Below are 27,468 nucleotides of genomic sequence, written 5' to 3' on the forward strand. Positions count from 1 at the left end.
GCGTTTGTTTTTTTTATATTGATCAAAACCACTACATTTGGAACATTTAAAGTCTAATATCAACGAAAGAAAGTTGGCAAATAGTATGCAAAATTAAACTTATCATGCAGTAATTGTAAATTGAATGTTCTATGTCCTATTGTTTGATGCTGATGCCGTTTTTTCCCATTCATTTCGACCTTCCATGAAGGCTTTCAACAGTTAATAGTAGAATAATAGACGCAAATAAATATATTACAATTTATTGTATTGTTTTCTTTTGGCACTCCACAATTAAATAATTATTAAATAAATTTTAAAATTTCAACGTTTTTTTTAATCAATGATATTCAACGAAAAAAGCCACTAAAGACCTCTTTAATTTTGTTATGTTGTTACTGCTCTTTGTCCGAGGCACTGATTTGCCGTTCATTTTCAAGTGTGGCATGGATGAACTGTTTCCAATTGAGTTTGACCGTCTTTGTATGCACGTTCTTCACAAGCAACAATTTTTTTTCCCCATTTTAATTAATACAGCTATAAATACAGACCTATGCTTTGTACTTTTCTTATTTGCTTTGCAAAACTAGTCCAAATAATATTCTTTTGGTGTAGTCGTCACACAATTAATGTGTGAAATGATGCGATGCTTTTGTGACGCATTTAATAAAGTTGAAAATCATAATCTTTGAATTAGAGTGCAAGTCACTTTGATCTCTCATGCTGTTTTTCATTTCATTTCAGTTGTGGGAAAAAAGTCATCAAAATGATCCAAATTCATATTCAAGTTAGTTGCACTGACCTTGAAGTATTGAGAAACGCAGAAACTTTCACTATGGTTCATTACATGCCCTAGAGGAATGGGCAACACCATCTCAAAAGTCATGTTTTATCAATATTTGCATGTTTCCTGCTCCATTAACCGTAAATGCGTGCGATGTGACGGTTGCAGAGACGCAAGCACGTTAATTTCATGCCTGTCTAAATATTAAAAAGGAAAGAGAAAAAAGAAATAATCAATGAAATATGAATTGTTTCATGACACATTTCTTTCAACTCTTTCAGTGCTCATCAAATCCGAAAAAGTAGTCAAAATTAAGAGCTGAAGTAAAAAAAAAATATTATTTCCGTTCACCTTTCAACTTGTTATTGAATACGGTGTTCTCCTCTACACGGTTATTAAACAGCAGCCTGAAAGCAATTTTTCATGTGATATGTCAATTAAAATATTTTAGCTTTTAGACGTAGAGTGCTGCTTGGTGACCCTACAATGTAAAGGTGTCACAACTGAAGAGCCATAAAAAAGAGAGAAAAATTGAGCTTTGAATCCCTTCAAAAATGTAAAAACTATTATCACAATTATTGTATGCTTTGATTGCTTTGTGAAACAGGTTTATGTATTTGCTGTGTATTCAGGAAGACGTGAACACCGTTGTGCAATTTGTGTTTGAACAGCCCTGACTAGTATTATTCTAATTTTTTTTTATTTTCTCAAAATTTTGTATTCCCAATTCCCCGACGTCAGTAAATAGGCAAGATGAAAAATGACTTAATGCACCTAAAGCGAAAAGTGCAACAGGATGTCGTATCAAATTGATGTGGTTTCAACCAAAATAACCACAGGAATGGAGTGATTTTACTAAAAAGCCTTCATTTCTCTATTCACTGTAAGGCAAATGACGCAGGCAAACCACAGGGCCCAGTGGGTGTGTTTCATTCTCTATAGACGCGATCGCAACAGGAGTTGGACTAAATACCAATAGCTCTTCGTTGACATCCCCCGATGGTGCTGTCATAAGTACCATAGCCCCCATAATTGATGGAGCTTCAACCTAATATCATACATTAATATTCCATTTTAATAGCCCATGGTACCAGCTCCGAATCAACAAAAATGTTAACTCAAGCTATTTAATAGGCTATGAAAGGGACATTTATATCAAATATTATTTATGGAAATGCTCTATTTAGTGTCAGGGTTATAATATTTCCGATAGTAAGTCATTACTTTTGATAATCAAATTTATACTGGTTATTCTCTGTGGAGCTCATCTCCCAGTTTTCCATCTCTCGTCTCAATTTTTCAGGTTAAACATTGAGACACTTAGAACAAAGATCTTCAGAGTTGCGGGAGTCGTGTTTAGTAATAATTTCACTCAGGAAATAAGTATTATTTGTCGAGCGCAGCATTTGGTGTGACGAGATAGGATACTCTTTTACTTTAATTGCGATATAATTTTCAAGTTTGCGTTAAATTTTTAAGAAGCGTAGAAATATATATCTTGGTAGGTGGCTATGTGTGCATTAAGTAAGTTGACACTTTTTTGTTGAATTCTGTGATGAAGTAACCACACAAAATGCAGATTTTAAGTGTTATAATTGTCTGTGTTATTTAACCTCAATGTGAAAAAAATAGGCATGAGAAAATTGATATACAAAAAAATTGTTAAAGCACTGCAGTCTCTGTGTTTCACTTGAGTCACGAACAATGTTTACAACATGTGTCATACAAAACATGTACAAAACTTGCGCTATGTTGCAACTAGCACTTTTGATAATTTGCATAAAACAATGTCCAAGGGATGTCCCTTGTATTCATCAGTGTATTCATCACCATTGTTACATCATCACCATTTTAAATTCACTTGAGATTTTCAAAAATTACACAAGTTTCGAAAATTGATGAAATTATGTAACTGTGAACATTGGAATTCTTTAGACAGGAAGTAACAGTTGCTTTTGTAAAATTCAGTTGTTGCACATACATGTACCTTAAAATTATAAAATTATAAAACCTTCTGATAAAAATTTCTTGTTTACCGTAATATTAACAAAGATGCTGACTAAATTCGTCCAAGCTTTTGAATAAAATTGACAGGTAGTAGAAATTCTGTTGCATTTGGTCCAAAATTATTATTGAAGTTAGAGATAATTATATAGAAAATTTGGGGGGGGGAAAATTGTGTTGTTTGTTAGTCATTTTACATTCAGTGGGAGGCAGGATGTGTATATCAAGAAGATCCATTTAAAATTTGTATGTTTTAATTTAACTAAAAAGTTAGTTCTTTTTTATTTTGAGAATTTTTTTTTTTAAATGTGTGAACTATGTAGCAAAGTGCCTCCATATTATAGTGATATATTTTGTGTGATATGAGTCTCTTACAATACATGTAAAATACATACCCCTGCCCCCAGTGTACAAGAAATTTAAGCATATCGACAACGGTATTTTAAAAGGTTGACAGTCTGTTGTACTACTGATGTATACCACCATTACTACATATTGTGGCTTACAGCAAATGGCCATTATTTTATTTTCAACTTAATCACACTAATATATAACTCCGCACACAAAAATAATATGAATACATAATGACTTAAATTTTCCAAATTAAACTGTCTCAGAGGGCTAATCTTTGCGCGAATATCATTAATATACACCGTGATTTGTGAATTAACGCATGCCAAGTCATAAATGAAAAAAAAAATGATCAGAAGTTAACATTTTCACGAATTAGGATTATGTAAATTTAATCTCTCTTCATATTAGTTTGACTTTAATCTCTTTTTGTGTTATTTATGCATAGGAAATTAGGTGAGGAAATGAAAGTTTTGGCTTCATGCATACCTGAGGAAGGAAACGACACTGCACTTCAATATCATAACAGCGTACCAAATTATTGTTCCTATATTTGCAGCGTATTCAGGTTGAATATTCAGCCTTTCTCTTTCTCGTCCTCTTCCTCTATCCTTTTGTCCCTCCCTCCTTCTCTGTGGTTCAATGTATAACATTCAAGAATTGACAGCTCTTCATATTTATCGATATATGTATACTGAAATTGAAAATAAGTCCGCGTAAATCTCGTTTAGCCCCACATTTATTTATGAGAATAAATTGCTTCACAGCTAAAGAGTTGCGTTTCTCAGGCACTAAGTTTGTTAGAAGTTGCTATTACTGCAAATTCGCTTCATCCTATCATCCGTCATCTTATTAGAACGTTTAACTCACGAATCCATCATCATTCTGTGACAGCCCTTTAGCCAAGGAATAATGATAACTCAGTCAGAAAGTCAAGTTTTTATGACCAACCAAATATTAAACCTCAATCACAGCAGCGCACCCTTTGGCGACTAGTTAATACTGTTGTTGACACCAGCCTTAATACTTTAATGAAAAAATGCCTGTTTAGTAATATTAAGGGCTTTTAGGTTGTTAATAGCATGGCAGAGGTCCCCACAGGTGATTGCTCAGACATCATATTTTACATTAAACGCGGTCCATACTAATAAATATCTCGTTTATAGTTCAGATTTTCATATCAGCTTAAAGACATTACATTCGCAAATGACAGCTCAAATTGGTGATGAAATTTGCCAGGCTGATATTTAAGTACGCGGGGGTGAGTTGCTGACTAGTTATTAGAGTCGGATTATGAATGACCTGTCATAATTCGCAATCATGAATTTCCCCCGTCTTCGTCTCCTGCAATCTAACAAATTGAGGTTGATTCCGCTTGACAGTGTATTATCAGGGATGTGTGTGTGAGAAAAAGAGCACAAGAGCGATGACTTCCCTGCCCTATTGTAAGCTCTCCACCTTTAACTCGAATACCTACAGCCGGTTAGTGTATCTTGGCGACTTCCGTATAGCTGTAGACTATTTACCAAATACTAGATGATTAATTTGCTTAACTGTAATATCGATGTGTTTTTTTTTTCTTTGATGGATGGAATAGCTGCTTTTGATACCATACTCGTGTTACTGTGTAATCAACTAACCTGAATCAACCGATGCAATGAGTTTTACTCAATAGTCGGTTCAAAGGTACCTGCTAGAGTCTCCTCATATCAGCAGCACTCCTTGACTCACATCACACACAAACATGGCATTTAATTTTCTGTGGGAAAAGTTCAAAACATGTTTGATTACTTAGATGTCTCTGTTTACTCTTTGCAGACTTGTCTATTCATACAACTTTATCCGGATTAATAAATCAAACTACTGACTTATTGCGATAACCCCTGGGTCCTAGATGTAACCGACTGTTTTTTATAAAAATTAACCGCTCACTTCTATATAGTTGTGGGTGATAGTTGTATGAACCTCACCTGTCAACAAGTCTCTTGTCCTTTTTGACATTTTTTTTTTGAAGCTTTTTATCAAAATAAAGATTGTCATCATGAAAAGGCGGGTTATTAATAACTTGAAAGATTATTTGATCTCTGTTACAATAGTGAGAAGGCAGATGAAGCAATTTACAGGAATGTCAATTGGCCAACTATACATATTGAAAAACGGTGCCAGTAATTGACATGTGTTAACACACTAATGCATTATGTGGAATCAGCAAGCCAATTATCTTGCTAAATTATGCCAATTTTGTCTCTTTTCGGAGTGTCATAGTCGCACCACACTTGCTAATTTTCACCCATTGTGTGGTTACTGTTGATAATAACGAGTTGCTGATGCTCAACTCGCAGCCTTTGCATGCAGACCAGATTTTGTCATGCTTTTGAATGTTAAATCGGTCAGTTTGATTGGGGGGGGGGGGTCAAAAGACAAATTTGGAGATTGGATGGATGAACGGTGGACTAATGGGCTATTACAGTATGTAGATTTATAGATACATACATACAAAACTATGAAACTCCACTTGTTGTCTTGTCAAGTTCAAGCCCTGCATATTATTGAACTTGACGAAGGTATTGCCTTGATGTCCTTAATATTCCTATAATATTATTCCTATAATGCCAAGTCAATTTAATCAATTTTTGCCTTGATTATGGGTGCCCTCTCAACTCAGATAAGTTGATTTGTGTATTAATATTCAATTTAGTGTAATATTCCTAATCATATTGTATAAAAAAAACAAGCCTGCAAATATATCAACCTAACTCCGTGCATGTCTTATAACTTGTACTGCGTGACCCTGTGACAATCATCAGTGACTAATCACTAAGTTCAAAATTGAACTTGAACTTAAATTCTGAATTATACTCGGTGTTGTGTGTGATGCACAATTGGAGGTTTGCAATTTACTTAAATTGCTCAGCGTCCTATGATTGTCATCTCGATGCAGGCGATAATCTCTACGTTAATTAGGTATGGGGACATGTATTCAGATTCCCCCTCCCCCCTACCACTTTACATAATTTATTTTTTAATTCAGCTTTCATATCATTCGCCTGCCATTGACTTTGATTGATTGTGACTGATAGAATCAAGTTAGTAATAGCCCGACCAATACAACTAAGCCATCCAGTGCCCACCATTGTCACGAATATTCAATCAGCCCTGAATGTCATGTGTTGCTTTCATAGTTTTTGTATGGCCACCATACTTTTGCTTCTTTTATTCTGTATCTCATTTTCTCTATTCCTTTTTACAATCACAGTGGCAAATGCACTGAAATGAAGGAAAAATAAAATTAAAAAAACTGTCAATTTTACGCAGGACACGCTGGATCAAGTGGTTTGACTGATGTTAGCAAAATATCAGAAGATATACCAGCTTTGTCTTTTTCTCTTTACAGCTAAGGGTAGATTCCACATCATTGCTAATTAACTGAGTGGCTTCATTAAATATTTTATGAATTAAAGAAACCTAATTGATTGTACCCTGCTAGTTGAGCAAAAAAAAATGCATAGAGAGAACTCTGCTTCAAAGAGTCTCCAATAAATTCAAACTTGTAGGTGTTACTGAAGGGAAATAAATTGACATCATCTCCCCAAACTATGCTGCATGTTATTTAGTTAGTGTACCAGAATTCCTCATTCCATTCTCGGTATATCTCAAATACAGTAGATATGTTGGGGTGATTGGTAATCATGTGACTTTAAAGTTCCAGAGTTCACACGTGGTATTCTACAATGTGAATGGCAAGTTGTTTTGCTGGAGAAAGGGTCGGCCTACGAAAATGCAGAAAAAAACAATAATCTGGCATGTTTCAGTATTATTGGACCATTTTCCATGCAATGCATGAATGAATGAAAACCGTTACCGCACTTGCTTAGGGACGACGTCAAAAGATCGATGTCGAATAAAAAACTGAATTCCTTTAGTTTTTTTCCAAACCCCCCTACCCCCCACTGAAACTTAATTGATAAATATTGGTCATGGCGTCAGACTACATGTACATTCACCATTAAATACAAATTGATAATCGGACAGTAGTATTGCATAGCAGTTGGTTGTCGGGTGGGTGTAAAAGAGTTTACAAATGCACCTCATTTGACGCACAGATTTACACTCAAACCAAACCATTTTTCTGTTGTTTTTTTTTCCTTTTCGGTTATTTCTGTCCATGAGTGGATAGAACTACAAATACTCCAAGATTTTTTTGACTTCATTAAAAAATAAAATCGTTTTTGTAGGATGGAAACTTTTTGAGGTCAAAACCCCCCACCCCCAAACTAAAGGAAATATGTTTTTTATCCGACATCGATTTTGTGTTGTTTTTAAGAGAAACTATCGTAACTTTCCTTCAGCACGTGCTGTCTGAACTCGTGTGTCATTCCAGGGTGATCTTTCTTGTCACCTGTCATTTATGAAAATCATTTTGACGAAAAAATAAATAAACTTGTATCTCTTGTAGACATGCTAATTAGGGTCACATTTAACCCACAAATAGAAAACCTACATCTTGGCCAAGCAGCTGCTGTTCATTAATTGACAACAGCATGCAGGGACTGCAATGAAAAGGCATCATGTACATTTTGTCTGGAAATTGAGAAAAACAAGGACTACTATAGTCTTATCACTCTGATAGTACACTGTGGCAATATTTACTTACAGGTTGAATTGTTTGTATTAACTTGTCATTTTGAAAGCAAGGTCACTTACATTGCTACATTGCATGCCCTATTATTATATGATCATCATGAGATCAGGCAATATTTCATTCATACTGGGATTTCTTCCACAAGGTTTTAGCAGTGGTGGCTAAGTCTAAGTCCATTTAACCTCTTGTTAACTGCGTCTCAAAAAGGGAGAAGTTAGCATTATTAAAAAATCACAAGATTTATGTAAGCAAATATATCCTCCCTGACAATTTGAATGGTTTAACCCAACTGAGAATTGTCTTGAGCCCACCTGTGTATGTCCTTCCCTGACAATTTGAATGGTTTAACCCAACTGAGAATTGTCTTGAGCCCACCTGTGTATGTCCTTCCCTGACAATTTGAATGGTTTAACCTAAGTGAGAATTGTCTTGAGCCCACCTGTATATGTCCTTCCCTGACAATTTTAATGGTTTAACCCAACTGAGAATTGTCTTGAGCCCATCTGTATAATTTGAATGGTTTAACCCAATTGAGAATTGTCTTGAGCCCACCTGTGTATGTCCTTCCCTGACAATTTGAATGGTTTAATCCAACTGAGAATTGTCTTGAGCCCACCTGTATAATTTGAATGGTTTAACCCAAGTGAGAATTGCCTTGAACCCACCTGTGTATGTCCTTCCTGACAATTTGAATAGTTTAACCCAAGTGAGAATTGTCTGTGCCATTTCTGATAACTTGAATGGTTTAACCCAATTGAAAATTGTCTTGAGTCCACCTGTGTATGTCCTTCTTGACAATTTAAAAAGTTTAACCCAACTGAGAATTGTCTTGAGCCCACCTGTGTATGTCCTTCTTGACAATTTAAAAGGTTTAACCCAACTGAGAATTGTCTTGAGCCCACCTGTGTATGTCCTTCCCTGACAATTTAAAAGGTTTAACCCAACTGAGAATTGTCTTGAACCCACCTGTATAATTTGAATGGTTAAACCCAAGTGAGAATTGCCTTGAACCCACCTGTGTATGTCCTTCTTGACAATTTGGATAGTTTAACCCAAGTGAGAATTGTCTGTGCCATTTCTGATAACTTGAATGGCTTAACCCAATTGAAAATTGTCTTGAGCCCACCTGTGTATGTCCTTCCCTGACAATTTGAATGGTTTAACCCAACTGAGAATCGTCTTGAGCCCACCTGTGTATGTCCTTCCCTGACAATTTGAATGGTTTAACCCAAGTGAGAATTGTCTTGAACCCACCTGTGTATGTCCTTCCCTGACAATTTGAATGGTTTAATCCAATTGAGAATTGTCTTGAACCCACTTGTGTATGTCCTTCCCTGACAATTTGAATGGTTTAATCCATCTGAGAATTGTTTTGAGCCCACCTGTGTATGTCCTTCCCTGACAATTTGAATGGTTTAACCCAACTGAGAATCGTCTTGAGTCCACCTGTGTATGTCCTTCCCTGACAAATTGAATGGTTTAACCCAACTGAGAATCGTCTTGAGCCCACCTGTGTATGTCCTTCCCTGACAATTTGAATGGTTTAATCCAACTGAGAATTGTCTTGAACCCACCTGTATAATTTGAATGGTTAAACCCAAGTGAGAATTGCCTTGAACCCACCTGTGTATGTCCTTCTTGACAATTTGGATAGTTTAACCCAAGTGAGAATTGTCTGTGCCATTTCTGATAACTTGAATGGTTTAACCCAATTGAAAATTGTTTTGAGCCCACCTGTGTATGTCCTTCCTGACAATTTGAAAAGTTTAACCCAACTGAGAATTGTCTTGAGCCCACCTGTGTATGTCCTTCTTGACAATTTAAAAGGTTTAACCCAACCGAGAATTGTCTTGAGCCTACCTGCATATGCCCTTCCTGACAATTTGAATGGTTTAACCCAACTTAGAATTGTCTTGAGCCCACCTGTGTATGTCCTTCCTCACAACTTGAATGGTTTAATCCAAGTGATGAACAACTTTAAGTCCATTGGCTGTTTACCCAATAATATTGAAATTGAACAAAAGATAAGGCTTGATTGTAAAATTTGTAACAAAGATGGCACCCAAATGGTTAAACATCCCAAACTATGGTACTATAAATGAAATTGAGGAAACCTTTACAAATATTTCATATAAAAAACATTCATGCCTTAATGAAATTCACTGTACTTTAATGGTAATTTGATGAGGAACCTAGTTGGAAAACTGATTCCCATCACGCTTTAGCAATGAAATGGCTAGTCTTTACCGCAAAAATGAGTTTTTTTGAGTGAAATAATTTATATCTTTTAAAACATACTAATATGGACAATGTTTCTTATATTTCATAGATTGTTGATTCCTGAAGCTATATGCACAGCGTTTTGGTTACTTGTACACTGACAAAATATTGTGATCGATATAGTACAGTGTGATTGCGAAAACAACAAATTGAATATTTGTGTTTTATATCACGCTATGGATATACATACCTGATATTATTAGACATATCATTATTGTATTTATTTATTTAGTTATTCATACCGGTGGTAAAATTGAAAAAAAATTATTGTCATCACGATGATCTCCCTAAGGTGATGAGTATAAGATGACATGCAAAGTTTTAACTTGAGATTAGGTACCTCCTTTTCGTTTTAAGTTTGGTCATTCCTGAGTTTCCATCCAAGAATTCTGATATCGTAAAGTTGACTCTTGCAAAATGCATAATTTTAACTTTTAACACCATTTTGGTGCATATCACATTTTTAAGTATTTTTCTATCATTTTTTTTATTTATTTTGAACCTAATACAAATAATTCTTAGTATTGTTGATATGTGCTAGGTGACAAAAGTTCACTTGGCTGCTCAACGGGTTAAGTTTTCAATCATTCTCAGGTTTTCACCTAAGAACACACCTGACTCACACTTGTGATAATAAGATAATCATATTAAAAAGGGCAAATAAAAGATGCCAAATGAATATGTAATATTATATATATATACTGTGTTGAGAGATGTCTCATCTGGAACTTTCCATATAACTCGAGTCTAATGATTATGCCCCCTTATTTTTCTTTCTTTCTTTTTTTTTTTTTTTTTTTTTTTTTTTGAATTGCTTCTCAACGAAAAATGTAGGTCAGCGTAATGATTGCTACATGTCAAGTAGAATTGTAAACCAATCTTGACATGAAATCAATTTATCAGTCACGCGAGCAAACATCAACCATTACACAAAAAACAAGCCAATAAGTAATATTTTACCCTGCATTAAATGATAAGTGATGTCTTGTTACTATGGTATTATTCTGCATATCAGAGTTAATCAGCCTGTGCCTGCCAACGTGGCATACACTAACATTTGTTTTTTGATGATCGTCTACAGTATTTTTACTACAGTGTTTTTTATTACTTTGTGACATTGTGCATTGAATTGTTTGCCTGTGTCTTCATTGCATAAAGGAAGTTATTAAAAAAGTGAAAATTTGTCCACCCTTACCTGTCAGATTTCAGTTGGTCCACCCTTTATCTGCCCAAACATTTCAGTTGGTCCACCCTTTATCTGCCCAAAGATTTCAGTTGGTCCACCCTTTATCTGCCCAAAGATTTCAGTTGGTCCACCCCTTATCTGCCCAAGGATTTCAGTTGGTCCACCCCTTATCTGCCCAAGGATTTCAGTTGGTTCACCCCTTATCTGCCCAAGGATTTCAGTTGGTTCACCCCTTATCTGCCCAAGGATTTTAATTGGTTCATTCCTCCCCTCCCCCAAGATTTTTGATTGGTTCACCCCTCTCCATCCCCAGAATTTTGATTAGTTCACCCCTCTCCATCCCCAGAATTTTGATTGGTTCACCCCTCTCCATCCCCAGGATTTTGATTGGTTCACCCCTCTCCATCCTCAGGATTTTGATTGGTTCACCCCTCTCCATCCCCAGGATTTTGATTGGTTCACCCCTCTCCATCCCCAGGATTTTGATTGGTTCACCCCTCTCCATCCCCAGGATTTTGATTGGTTCACCCCTCTCCATCCCCAGGATTTTGATTGGTTCACCCCTCTCCATCCCCAGGATCTTGATTGGTTCACCCCTCTCCATCCCCAGGATCTTGATTAGTTCACCCCTCTCCATCCCCAGGATTTTGATTCGTTCACCCCTCTCCATCCCATGGATTTTGATTGGTTCACCCCCCTCCATCCCCAGGATCTTGATTGGTTCACCCCCCTCCATCCCCAGGATCTTGATTGGTTCACCCCTCTCCAGGATCTTGATTAGTTCACCCCTCTCCATCCCCAGGATTTTGATTCGTTCACCCCTCTCCATCCCATGGATTTTGATTGGTTCACCCCCCTCCATCCCCAGGATTTCCATTGGTCTGCTCCTCAGTTACATATGTACCAACTTTATCATTACTGAGAGGATCATATTTTGCAACCCTGTGTATTACTTTATTCTGAGTTTTCATAGATCAGAATGAGCTCTTATAACTTTTTTCCGAAGCTGTAATTGCAGCCACCCAACCCCCCTTCTTACAATCACATTACTATTATTAAGTCTTAGCATCTTGAATTTGGAAACAATTCCAAAGTAAACTGACATTGTGCGATGCTGGTAATTCCGGAATGATCTTGATTTCTGTTTCTCACAACGGGGAAGACTTATGATCAATGCGCTCACATGAGAAAAGGAATGAATCCCATTTCGCCATCGTTCTATACATGTGTTTTCTCATGACTGTCCTAAAACATCTTACTGTAATATTTTCTTTTGGGCCTTCTAACAAAACAGCTCTCCATCCCATAATCATATTTCTTCTTCCCCTCATATTCAACTTTCATTTCCTGCGTAATAAATGTTGTCGTATACCCCCTCCTCTTCACATCAATGATAAACGAGGGTTCAAGATCGCTAACTCCGATATGACTTGACCTCCATGACTTCCCATCGATGCTATCTGGCTCCCCTCCTACTGGCAAACCATTTACAGATTGACACCATATCAATCTAATGCAAGCAATAATAGCCATCGGCTACAAACCGCCAAAGCAGGTATTGAAAATATTGCCATGCTATGATGAACGAGATGCATGTATGTTCGGTAATTAATTTGCGTCTTGCTCTGAGCCTATATGGCCATGCAAATTGATTATATCATTCCATGCAATAACGGATCGTTCTATCTGTGGAAACAAAGACCCTGAAATCAATAGGCCGTCACCTTCCCCATTACACTGCTTTGATGGATGATAGCTCTTGTGTAAGATTTTTTATTTGGGTGTGTAGAGTTCTATTGTTACTAGGCTCAAGTTTTTTTTTTGTTTGTTCGTGGTTTGATTGTTCATTGTATACCCGCAGCTGGGGGAGAGGCAATATTGAAACAATGAGTCATTGTGTTTTAAAGTCAGTCACTTCAGGATTGTCAATATTGTTGGGGGCATAATATTCAATATATCAAAATATGAAGGGAGTGGTGTGTTACGTATATATGAACATACACTAGTTGAACAAGGTGATAAAAAAAGTTGCATTAAAAGGATGACTGAATTATATATCAATGCCTGTCATATGACATTTGTATAGGTTCATATTTCTGAATATTTTTTATATATATTAGGTTTATCCAGTCATGCGTGTGTGGGTCGTTGAAGTTTTAATATAATTTTTATAATTTCTGGCCTCAGTGCTAAGCAAATATATATTGTGGCAGTGTTCATGAAGGCTAAACGAAAAGCATTGATAGTTAATATTTTAAAATAAAAATTATCTTTTTTTTTGTATTGTATCTTGCAGTGAATGGAACAGTTTATACCTGGGGAAGTGGGGCAGATGGTCAACTTGGACATGGTAAAAATGCCCACTTTTTAGACAAGCCAAAGAGAATATCGCATAGTCTTTTTAATGGTTCCAGAGTATCTCAGATCACCTGTGGTGAGCGGTATAGTGCTGCTGTGACAGGTATGTATGTCAGAATTTTAGATTGTATGAGGTGAGTGCTATAGTGACAGGTATGTATGTCAGAATTTCAGATTGTATGAGGTGAGTGCTATAGTGCTTTCATGACAGGTATGTATGTCAGAATTTCAGATTGTATGAGGTGAGTGCTATAGTGCTGTCATGACAGGTATGTATGTCAGAATTTCAGATTGTATGTGGTGAGTGCTATAGTACTGCCATGACAGGTATGTATGTCAGAATTTCAGATTGTATGAGGTGAGTGCTATAGTGCTGTCATGACAGGTATGTATGTCAGAATTTCAGATTGTATGAGGTGAGTGCTATAGTGCTGTCATGACAGGTATGTATGTCAGAATTTCAGATTGTATGTGGTGAGTGCTATAGTGCTGCCATGACATGTATGTATGTCAGAATTTCAGATTGTATGTGGTGAGCGCTGCAGTGCTGTCGTGACAGGTATGTATGTCAGAATTTCAGATTGTATGAGGTGAGTGATATAGTGCTGTCATGACAGGTATGTATGTCAGAATTTCAGATTGTATGTGGTGAGTGCTATAGTGCTGCCATGACATGTATGTATGTCAGAATTTCAGATTGTATGTGGTGAGCGCTGCAGTGCTGTCGTGACAGGTATGTATGTCAGAATTTCAGATTGTATGAGGTGAGTGCTATAGTGCTGCCATGACAGGTATGTATGTCAGAATTTCAGATTGTATGTGGTGAGTGCTATAGTGCTGTCATGACAGGTATGTATGTCAGAATTTCAGATTGTATGTGGTGAGTACTATAGTGCTGCCATGACAGGTATGTATGTCAGAATTTCAGATTGTATGAGGTGAGTGATATAGTGCTGTCATGACAGGTATGTATGTCAGAATTTCAGATTGTATGTGGTGAGTGCTATAGTGCTGTCATGACAGGTATGTATGTCAGAATTTCAGATTGTATGTGGTGAGTACTATAGTGCTGCCATGACAGGTATGTATGTCAGAATTTCAGATTGTATGAGGTGAGTGATATAGTGCTGTCATGACAGGTATGTATGTCAGAATTTCAGATTGTATGAGGTGAGTACTATAGTGCTGCCATGACAGGTATGTATGTCAGAATTTCAGATTGTATGAGGTGAGTGCTATAGTGCTGCCATGACAGGTATGTATGTCAGAATTTCAGATTGTATGTGGTGAGTGCTATAGTGCTGCCATGACGGGTATGTATGTCAGAATTTCAGATTGTATGAGGTGAGTACTATAGTGCTGCCATGACAGGTATGTATGTCAGAATTTCAGATTGTATGAGGTGAGTGCTATAGTGCTGCCATGACAGGTATGTATGTCAGAATTTCAGATTGTATGAGGTGAGTACTATAGTGCTGCCATGACAGGTATGTATGTCAGAATTTCAGATTGTATGAGGTGAGTGCTATAGTGCTGCCATGACAGGTATGTATGTCAGAATTTCAGATTGTATGAGGTGAGTGCTATAGTGCTGCCATGACAGGTATGTATGTCAGAATTTCAGATTGTATGAGGTGAGTGCTATAGTGCTGTCATGACAGGTATGTATGTCAGAATTTCAGATTGTATGAGGTGAGTGCTATAGTGCTGCCATGACAGGTATGTTTGTCAGAATTTCAGATTGTATGAGGTGAGTGCTATAGTGCTGCCATGACAGGTATGTATGTCAGAATTTTAGATTGTATGAGGTGAGTGCTATAGTGCTGCCATGACAGGTATGTATGTCAGAATTTCAGATTGTATGAGGTGAGTGCTATAGTGCTGCCATGACAGGTATGTATGTCAGAATTTCAGATTGTATGAGGTGAGTGCTATAGTGCTGCCATGACAGGTATGTTTGTCAGAATTTCAGATTGTATGAGGTGAGTGCTATAGTGCTGCCATGACATGTATGTATGTCAGAATTTCAGATTGTATGTGGTGAGCGCTGCAGTGCTGCCATGACAGGTATGTATGTCAGAATTTCAGATTGTATGAGGTGAGTACTATAGTGCTGTCATGACAGGTATGTATGTCAGAATTTCAGATTGTATGAGGTGAGTACTATAGTGCTGCCATGACGGGTATGTATGTCAGAATTTCAGATTGTATGAGGTGAGTGCTATAGTGCTGCCATGACGCGGGTATGTATGTCAGAATTTCAGATTGTATGAGGTGAGTACTATAGTGCTGTCATGACAGGTATGTATGTCAGAATTTCAGATTGTATGAGGTGAGTGCTATAGTGCTGTCATGACAGGTATGTATGTCAGAATTTCAGATTGTATGAGGTGAGTGCTATAGTGCTGCCATGACAGGTATGTATGTCAGAATTTCAGATTGTATGTGGTGAGTGCTATAGTGCTGCCATGACGGGTATGTATGTCAGAATTTCAGATTGTATGAGGTGAGTGCTATAGTGCTGCCATGACAGGTATGTATGTCAGAATTTCAGATTGTATGAGGTGAGTGCTATAGTGATGTCGTGGCAGGTATGTATGTCAGAATTTCAGATTGTATGAGGTGAGTGCTATAGTGCTGCCATGACGGGTATGTATGTCAGAATTTCAGATTGTATGAGGTGAGTGCTATAGTGCTGCCATGACAGATATGTATGTCAGAATTTCAGATTGTATGAGGTGAGTGCTATAGTGCTGTCATGACAGGTATGTATGTCAGAATTTCAGATTGTATGAGGTGAGTGCTATAGTGCTGCCATGACGGGTATGTATGTCAGAATTTCAGATTGTATGAGGTGAGTGCTATAGTGCTTTCATGACAGGTATGTTTGTCAGAATTTCAGATTGTATGAGGTGAGCGCTGCAGTGCTGTTGTGACAGGTATGTATGTCAGAATTTCAGATTGTATGAGGTGAGTGCTATAGTGCTGCCATGACGGGTATGTATGTCAGAATTTTAGATTGTATGAGGTGAGTGCTATAGTGCTGCCTTGACAGGTATGTATGTCAGAATTTCAGATTGTATGTGGTGAGTGCTATAGTGCTGTCATGACAGGTATGTATGTCAGAATTTCAGATTGTATGTGGTGAGCGCTGCAGTGCTGTCGTGACAGGTATGTATGTCAGAATTTCAGATTGTATGTGGTGAGTGCTGCAGTGCTGCCTTTCAAGCTTGATGCATACATCTTACGTTATGTCACACAAATTCTATTCAAGAAGGCCGAGTGGCAGCCATTTTAATGGTAAAAATGCATTTCTGGCATTTTGAATAGCTCTAACATGTCTTACTGAATGCAATCAAAGTACCGTACCCGACCACGTTAACGGCCTGTGACCTCAACTCAGCAAATCATGATTTTGAAGGGGTGGGCACTCTCTTCAGAAAATTGGCCATGTTGTTTTACTGCATGTTTTGATCGCACCAACATCCATTTACCTGATTGGTGGAGTCTGATATTAACCAATCTAAATGCTGTGTTATGTAATTATCGATGTTGAAGGTCGACTCGTTGAAAATGAGTTTGGCAAAAAACAAACAAACAGCAGAGTAGAATGTTGAAACAGTGAAACATTAAAAAAGACAATCCTGACAACAATATTTCATAACTGGCCAGACGAATTTTGGCGTTTTGGAAGACGTGATGTTTTGGGGAATGTGACTCTATTTATAACAATTTTGCAAAAGTCTTGGGTTGACTCTTGACTGGACATACACCATATCACACATATCAACATAGATTTTATGTTTTTATGTTTTGATTCAAAATGGCTGACTCACTTCAGTTTTATTTGATACTGAACAATAGCTCGGGATCCCTGTAGATTAAAAAAAAAATGAATTGGAGTTATACACAGAAAATATTTGTATGCACCAGTTATGTTCCATAGACCAACGTCAACCTGAGTATACGTATTATATGAGTTAAACTTGACAATGATCCACCATTCACTGGGGGAGAAAAAAGTAATCAAATTTGCTAGTCATGAAATCCCACCTTACTCAGCAGGAATAAGAATTATTACCATAATATAATTAAATTTTTTTTTTTGCAGTCTGTATCAGAAAAATAGCGAAATGCATAAAGTTTATACTTATATTTGCATGAGGTCTATGTCAGTGATGTAGCATTAGCACGCTTACTCAATAAAATCCATTACGCAAATGTTATGTCATCAGTGTTGATACTAATTTCAGAAGTGATTGTATATTTGAAGAAGTTTAAGCGTGTTTTGTTAAAGAATTCATACTTTAGTATATCCTCAAGCAAAAAAATAAAAATCTTCACATGAACAATGTAAACTATATATTTTTTGTTTTTTAAACATTTGGGTGAAAAAATATCTACCGGTAGGCGAAGGAAGAATTAGTTACACTGTGAAGATTTTTTTTTTTGCTTTACATATTGATTCCTATATTTTCATCACTTAATGGTTTGAATACAAACAGTGAAAAAATGCAGCTTGCATTGGCATGTTTTCAATGGTTTAGTGATATAAATGGACATACGTGTCTTTGCGTCTTCCAGGTTCAGGGCACCAGAAACAAAAAATGCCTATAATGACGCATGATGCAGATAGCGTTTTTAAGAAAGAAAAAAACGAGCACATTTTTAACTGAGAATATAGTCTTTACTCATCAAACAGTTTGTTTGATGCAATCGATGCTCCAATCTAGCCAGATGGTGTTTTTATGCCTCATCTTATGTCATAAATCCTATTGAAAAACATGATTTCTGTATAATAATAGGCTTTTGTATCGGCATTTAGTGCTATGACATATAAACACAATGGGACTCAGATGAATCAGCTCTATTTTACACGCAGTATTTTGACTAGTATTTGAAATCAGGGTTTTTCTTTTTATCACGCTTGTATATGCACTTAGACTGCTGTTGGGAAAAGAGGACAATTAAAGCTCAGAAATGCATGTTTGTTATTACTCAATATTTATTTGCGATAAAGGATGAAATTGGAAACATGCGAGTAAAATGGTTTTGGTTGTATAAACCTGTAGAGAAGTTGATTCTTACTGTCATGCTTGTTGTGTTTTAATGAAAATTGATCAAGATCTCTGACCATTGTCAGTTAATCATGGTTAACTCATTATGTAATTAATAATACAATTTGTTTCAATATTCCAAATTATTCTGAACTTTTAATCGTCTGTAACTGGTTAAAAATGTTAAATTGTCTGTTTTGTATTGTAGTGGATTTCCTATCCCACATGATTCATCACATAAACCCCACGTTTGCGAGTGGAAAACAAATTGAATCTTCTTCGCTCCAGACACAGCGTGTTTTTTTTTTCTTTTGTCAAAAAGAATTGCTTTTAATCGTTTTTCAGCAAGTGTGCTTTACTGTGTTTAAACTGAAATAGCATAGTTTCAATTACAGATGATTTAACGGGCACACCAGACACAGTGAGCCGATTTAAATCGATGTGTTGTATTTTAAATTAAGGGATTCCACTTAGCGAGTCAGGGATTTATCTTTGAATCTGGAATTACATTAAATCGCACACATGTTGTACAAGCGTTTTCAATATCAAGCGTTATCACCTCTGTTGTTTGATGAAGAACCAACAAGTCTATTACAATACTATTAGGAGGCAATACTTTTGCCAGAACCCCAGGGAATGACAATCACATTATTTTTTCATTCAAGTTGTCTTTGTCGCCGCAACATCTCTCGCTAACTACTTTTATGCAAATATTAAACATTGTTTTGTTTTTCATTCAGTCGAAGAATTGGGTACCTCGGCTGGCTTTCTCTGATTTGAAATTGTATGGATGATATCATTACTCGATATTGTGATTAGCTGTAAACAGCGTGGCTTGTTGTATGAATTCATGAATTTTCAATTGTCCCACTATACACTAGGAGAACTAAACAAAAAGATGTTTAAATTAGTGTGTGCGAGTGACTCAGAGTCTCGGTCACACTCAATAATTTGAATCATATACTTGTCATCATCAATGCCTCCTTTCTCCATCAACAACAAAATATTGAACTCATGAATTATTGGTTTTAAATGACCTTGGAGATACCTGGTCTATATCACTGGAGGGTAAAAGCTTATGGTAAAAGAAAAAAACATTTTAACATATTTTCAATGTTAATATTATCATGAGAAATTGCAAAACAGTATTTTTTAAGTATATTTTTAAGTACACTCCTGATGATTTGCTTCGCATAAAAAAAAATTGTATCAAAAAAATGTATTCCACATAGTATTTTGTCGAAAACTATCTCATCTTTTCAGATCATCAGAGGTTAAATTGTACAGCTTCTTCGTATTGATATTATTTTGACCTACATAAAGGAATATTAATATCTATTCTGTTGGGGAAAGCCAAGCTTTAATAGAAATGAACTAAACATGTCTTTGGTGTAGCCAAGACTGGTGGGAATAGTCAATGAACACTCAGGTTGGACAGTTTTTTTTTCATTTATATTGTATTTGAGAGCCTTCGCAGTCTCTGTTCATCATTTGTCTTTCTCATGATGGGGTTTGTATTCCACTGTGTGCGTCAGATGCTATGGAATGGGAATAACCTAATTAACCCAGGGCATGGATTTCATGTACAAGTTCAACACAAAGGCCAAACCACCCGCAAGATTGGTTCATTTCAACATTAATGCCAGTTATGATAGTTATGCCATTGCAGCTGATACTATTAAGAGCTATCCCCATTAGAAATGCATTGAAAATGCTTTATGTCTAATCTAATTTAGCTCGCTTTTGGGTGCTGTTTCTCAGTCTGTGCACTTTTTCTTCCGTTTAATAATTATCTCCATTCAGTGAAATCATCAGTGATTTTCATGATGGAGAGTCTCTCAAGTATTGTAAAATGCTTCAATTTTGCAAATCAGTGAAGATTTCACTTTGTTTATTGAAATTTTACCCTTCAGCAAACCTACTAAATCATCAAATCGCAAAAAATTTCTAGCACCAAAAATGAAAAAGTAAATCAGATTATACTGAAAATCAGGTTTGCTCAAGCTATAAGCATGTAACAAGATGATTCCTATCTCTGAAATTTCCTGTTAGTCATTCCATTTCTCTAAATGATGATTTTGGATTGTCTTGGAAAGTTGCACCCACATTTTTTGAAGGAATAGTTTAATGATGTGTAGGGAGATGAATCTTGACAATGGTACAAGGGGTTAAATTATACGGTCACTTAACAAGTCGATCAAGCACAATGTATTGAAGGATGATTGGTTTGTGTAAAGTCAACTATCAAGTGGCTTGGTCTTTATCCAATTTGCAGTGTACGTGTTGACTTTTAGGGAAAGGGAATGTAGCTCTGAATAATTACTTAAATGTGAATCTACCGTTGTTGTGAACTGAATGCTATATAAGCAGGAATCTTATAATAAATAAACTGAACCCTGTGTATTTGAACCCTTGTAAATTGGAATCCTGACTAAACCGAACAATTTGTAAACTGAATGCTATATAAACTAAAATCCTGTCTTAAACCCAATCTTTTGTCAACTGAACACTATGTTAATTACAATTTTTTTTATACTGAACACTATGTAAACTGGAATTCTTTGTATACTGAACACTATGTAAACTGGAATTCTTTGTATACTGAACACTATGTAAACTGGAATGTTTTGTATACTGAACACTATGTAAACTGGAATTCTTTGTATACTGAATACTATGTAAACTGGAATTCTTTGTATACTTCAAACACTATGTAAACTGGAATTCTTTGTATACTGAACACTAAACTGGAATTCTTTGTATACTGAACACTATGTAAACTGGAAATCTTTGTATACTGAACACTATGTAAACTGGAATTCTTTGTATACTGAACACTATGTAAACTGGAATTCTTTGTATACTGAACACTTTAAACTGGAATTCTTTGTATACTGAACACTATGTTAACTGGAATTCTTTGTATACTGAACACTATGTAAACTGGAATTCTATGTATACTGAACACTATGTAAACTGGAATTCTTTGTATATTGAACACAATGTAAACTGGAACCTTTTGTAAACTGAATACAATATAAGTTAAAACCTGTCTAACCTGACTTCTATGTAAACCAGAACCTGTCTAAACTGAATCCGATATTAACCAGAAACCTTTCTAAACTGAATCCTGTGTTAACCAGAAACCTGTCTAAACTGAATCCTGTGTTAACCAGAAACCTGTCTAAACTGAATCCTGTGTTAACCAGAAACCTGTCTAAACTGAATCCTGTGTTAACCAGAAACATGTCTAATCTGAATCCTGTGTTAACCAGAAACCTATCTAAATCTGTATCCTGTGTTAACCAGAAACCTGTCTAATCTGAATCCTGTGTTAACCAGAAACCTGTCTAATCTGAATCCTGTGTTAACCAGAAACCTGTCTAAACTGAATCCTGTGTTAACCAGAAACCTGTCTAATCTGAAACCTGTGTTGATCAGAAACCTGTCTAATCTGAAACCTGTGTTGACCAGAAACCTATCTAATCTGAATCCTGTGTTAACCAGAAACCTGTCTAATCTGAATCCTGTGTTAACTAGAAACCTGTCTAAACTGAATCCTGTGTTAACCAGAAACCTGTCTAATCTGAAACCTGTGTTGATCAGAAACCTATCTAATCTGAATCCTGTGTTAACCAGAAACCTATCTAATCTGAATCCTGTGTTAACCAGAAACCTATCTAATCTGAATCCTGTGTTAACCAGAAACCTATCTAATCTGAATCCTGTGTTAACCAGAAACCTGTCTAATCTGAATCCTGTCTAATCTGAATCCTGTGTTAACCAGAAACCTGTCTAATCTGAATCCTGTGTTAACCAGAAACCTGTCTAAACTGAATCCTGTGTTAACCAGAAACCTGTCTAATCTGAATCCTGTGTTAACCAGAAACCTGTCTAAATCTGTATCCTGTGTTGATCAGAAACCTGTCTAATCTGAAACCTGTGTTGATCAGAAACCTGTCTAATCTGAAACCTGTGTTAACCAGAAACCTGTCTAATCTGAATCCTGTGTTAACCAGAAACCTGTCTAATCTGAATCCTGTGTTAACCAGAAACCTGTCTAATCTGAAACCTGTGTTGATCAGAAACCTGTCTAATCTGAATCCTGTGTTAACCAGAAACCTGTCTAAACCAAATCTTGTGTGTTCAGATAAGACATTTATGAATGTTTGAAGTTTGGGAGGAAAGATTGGTTTATCCTTTCAGCAGATTAATATTTCATGTTCTCAGAAAGATATTATATGTATACCTATCTCCAATGTCATTTTAACATCACCCATAGTGAAAGATGACAAGCGTAGGGATGGGGTTAAAAAGGTGTCTCCATGATCCTTCATTTATATTTCCACACATAAATTCTGAAAATACTTTTCTCATCTTAAGTGCTCAGGAATAATTTGAAGCCGAGACAAGGTGACTGAAAACGGTTTTGATACAAAGTGACCTTGTGTGCGAAGGTATCATACAACATGGTATATCGTAGATGCCAATACAGACAATCTGGCCATCCTAATTTGGCACATGTCGTAATAGTTTACACCTGCACCTCTCCTGCATTGATTGCTCGCGTGGCAGACGTAGCTTCTGAACTCCGCGGAGAATTACGCACACATCTGAGGAATCAATTAAATTAAAATTAGAGACGACGAAGCAAGCATGCATACATGCATACTGACTCAACTGAAAGAGACAATGTTTGTGCTCTCCTCTCGCAAGTCAACTAATTGTCTGTTTCACTCTCATTCTTAATGACCCTTAACGTATATTTCAATTGTGACTCTATTTCCCGTTAATTCATCCCCGGATTAGATACAATCTCGGGGCATACGCTATCAACTTCAAATATTGTTTCATGGCTCTGCTTGCTGCGACCTTATTACCAGTTTGTCAAAAGACAGATAATTAGCTTACCAGCAATTCTTACACGAGGTATCATCTTTTGAAAATTGAAGATATTATATTGGCATTTTGTTGTTGCCTCTCTCATTATGTTCATGCTATATCCTGCCATTTATTCACCTCTGCTATTACCGAACATAAACTATACTTTCCCATCATTTTTTTAATAACCTATCTCTTCATGGGTTTTATATCTCTGTATATCATTTTTTTTTTTGGATTTCATGCGTTGTTGTAAATTCATTTGTAGGGGCTTCATTTAATTTGCTATCTCTTTTTTTATTGCAAATTCAAGGGGGATCTAATGGGGCAAACTGATCAAAAAGATTAGATTAGATAGGGCATTTTGTCAAAAGGATAATAAAAAAATTGTGGTGGACTTGCATGTGAGAAGGGTAAAGGTTTGGGCTTGATTGTTGTCAATTTCACAAGTCTTGCTCTTTCTCAATAATTACTATTAATACGAGATAGTGCATACCTTGCTTAATTAATGTTTTTACAGCCACAGTAATCTTTTGTAACAATGTTTAATAATATAACCAGCTTTGTTTAATTGTTTTCATAGTTTTTTAGAAAAAGTCTGAATAAGACCTGTAGGCAGTTGTAATATTATGGTTATTTAAATCAAAATCAACGAATAAATTATTGAAAACTACATAAAATGCATCAAAATTTTGGTGGGAATAATTGTGGAGTTTAATTTAGGGTTAATTACTTACATACAATATAGGTTGATTGATGTATTTTGGGGGCTGGGTTTATTTAAAGTAAAGATTTTTTGTTGGATTAGTTGTCCTCCCCATTCCCTGAACACCCCCCCCCCAAAAAAAATATCAGAAACTCAGTAACAGTGTGTGACAGAGAATGTTTAGTGATGCGTGCCGGAGTTGAAAGTTAGCGACTTTGTTAGTGAAAGATAATCAGATGACACCAAGTTGACAGCTTTGTTTCAATACGCTGTAGATAAGGTGTGAAAGCACCGCTAATAAATTTAACCTATAATTAGTTTAGTTCAAATGTCATTCCTGGGAGCCAGTCACCTGAGAATGGCCTGGCTGATATCCTACCTACCTAGGGTATAATATCAAAATGAAATAATGGTGTTAATTACATTTTTAGAGTGGCATCTAATGACCGTCTTGGGTCATCACAGTGAAATACTGTCTCAGCTTTCTTGTATGCTCTTCATCAACTCCAGCAAATTAAATTTCCCGTTGGTTATTAATTGATGAGTGATGAAATCGTTCATATTATGCGAATACGATGCGACATCCAAAGTGCTTGAGCGTACTCTTGGCAACACTAGAGACCTGACTCTGAGGCTTTGTCTCGTATTGATTCAAACCAATTTTTTTTTTTTTTTTTGATGCTGCGAATTCAATTTATTCCTTGTTAGAGCTGACATACTACTTTGGCATTTTAAAATGATGATATGGATTGCTTAGCCTTCAACAAAAATCTTTTCGCTAGTTATCAGCTGTGCCGGCCGTTATTTCCTAACATTTTAAGCACAGGAAGCAAATTACTAATAAGTTTTATGTATTATTGCTGCACACCACCAAATCACCAAACACTTCTACTGTACTGTAGGCTATGACATGTTCACTAGCTGATAACTTAACTGCATTCACCTGATTTTATGAGGCTTACTGTGATCTCTGTCTGAAGGCGTGTACCCTACTGTAATGGGTCTTACACGTAAATGACCGTCGTGAACATGAAAGTACCACAAGATTTAGTTTTAATCTTTCAATTTGCATTCCATCTCCTGTCATCACGTTCACTGTTCCCCTAAACTACAGTAGGTAATGATAGTATTTTTCACATGGTTCTCTCGCTTTCAACGAGATCCCAGTGGCCAATTCGTCAAAATTTTGCCTATTGTTACATACCTGTGTTAGATTTGCCAGATTCCTGATCATTTAAGCTACATTATTCAAGTGTTCTATAGAATAATGGATTGTTGAACTCGGAAATCCATGACTACTATATTAATTTGTTTTCTTTTTTTCCAGTTGATGGTTTACTTTATCTGTGGGGCAAGAACAGCCACACTCTGAGTCCAGAGAAACCAACATCTTATAAAGTGTATCGCCCTATGCAAGTAAACACAGGTGGTTATCACATTAGCCAATTGGCATGCGGCTCGTGGCACGCTATGTCAATTGCCGGCATACCCGGTAAGTATATGCTGAAAAAATGTATTCATCAGTGTTTTAATTATTAAAAACTGATTTTTTTAGATTATTTTGATTGTAAAAACTTTTTGATCATTTAACTAATACCTTTTATTTTTGGAGCGTATTCGAAAATGTTGGTGTGTTGAAGCATATGTTCTCCTCGTCAGTTTGATTCAACAGCATCAATACCCTGACAGTGTGTATCTCTTCTCGCCTTCCCACTGAAATTATTCCAGTACGGATGATAGCACCAATCAACCAACACTTTGTTGGATAAAAAAAAAATAAGTTTATAGAGAACTGAAATACCATACTGGTAATATCAGATTGTTTATTAAACCCTGAGTTAAGCCGTCTGTGGAATGTGGATGGCAGGTGTAGAGTACGGTATGTCACTCCGTCCCCTACAAAACCATAAATAATGCAGATACAACAAATTGATATATCTCTGTAACATGAAACCTTACAATCGCCTACAGTTGAGGAGATGAGATATAACATTAAAGTCCTGATTCATCGTCGATTGCACTGATAGCAGTGTGTCGGAACTCAGTCATGATAGCTTTAGCTCTCAGGGTTTCTTTTGTTAACTTTGCAGGCATTTTGGAATCTCTCCATGTCATACATCATAACCATCAATTGTCTCTCAATGAGACGTGCCAGACGAAACAACTGTAGCATAACAAGTCATTAAACTCACCATCGAGGGATTTGTCCGTAGATAGCTAAAGATATAGAGGGGAGGGAGGGAGGGGGGATATTGAAAATGTCTGTATTCCAAAGAGATGAATTATATCCTTCCTTTTGACTTGCATTAGTAATAAAAACCCAACGGGTACGAGAAGAGTAATGATGTTATCAATACAAGCTGGCAGATTGCTTAGATGAGCTTGGCTGGTTTTTATAGCCCTATGGAGCAATGTATTGATCTCATTACCTATTAATATTATGCTAGGTAGTTTTCAACTACGGCTCTGGTTTACCACATTTATGTTTGCGGCTGACATACACCCAGTTATCATCATGTGGGCAGTATTTATGGCTCGTAAATCCATTGCTATTCAAACTTTTACCCACCATTATGCTCCAAATTTTAGTTTCAGTTCTTCCCATAGTTCACCTACCAGTCACTCTTTCAGTTGTTTTAAGTACCGTCGCGTCGTGTGTTTTTTTTCTCGATTTTGATTGAAAAGAATCTTGTTCAATAGAGCATCACTCAGCCTGTGAAAGGAGGGAATATAGGGGAGTCTGTTCTTCATGCTCCATTTGTGAAATATAGAAATGTCCAAACTTAATCATTGTAACAAAGAAAATGCACCCATACCAGTCGGTTCCACTTGGTCAGTCCTCTTCCAAACCCTTCACTGCCTGAAGGATCTGCTATACTTGTGTCGTTTGTTTTTTTGCAAGCTTGATTGGTTTACCTGGGAAGAAAAAAAAAACGATCCAGCTCTTATAACAATCTTGATTATAAGATCTTGTCTAATAACAATTATAAGAGTCTCATTCTTATGACGGACTTTTATCTGTTGTGTGTCGATTTGTACAAGATCCTAAAAGTAGGGTTTGTTGATATTTACAAGGAATCAATCTTTGTGTAGCTATCTGTATATATGAACATTGCAGGGCATTACTTTTCATAAGTTTAATCAAGTAAGTATAAAAAAAATAAGCTTGAAATGGTTCAGTGCCATTTCAAACTAGCTTTCACATGTATTTTCTGTTAGCCACAGAGAATCTGGTAGGGT

At 36.3% G+C, this 27,468-nt stretch overlaps 1 protein-coding gene across 1 annotated transcript in view; it reads left to right on the forward strand.

Moving 5' to 3' along the window:
- Positions 1-27,468, forward strand: part of LOC102808977 (uncharacterized) — a 136,989-nt gene that overhangs the window by 102,447 nt on the left and 7,074 nt on the right. Inside the window, exons 8-9 of the mRNA XM_078009029.2 lie at positions 13,523-13,687; positions 25,556-25,720. Coding sequence (XP_077865155.2) covers positions 13,523-13,687; positions 25,556-25,720 — 330 coding nt within the window. The remainder of the gene's footprint in view (positions 1-13,522; positions 13,688-25,555; positions 25,721-27,468) is intronic.

This window comes from Saccoglossus kowalevskii, chromosome 13 (genome assembly GCF_978046115.1).
Source record: "Saccoglossus kowalevskii chromosome 13, keSacKowa6.1, whole genome shotgun sequence".
NCBI lineage: Eukaryota > Metazoa > Hemichordata > Enteropneusta > Harrimaniidae > Saccoglossus > Saccoglossus kowalevskii.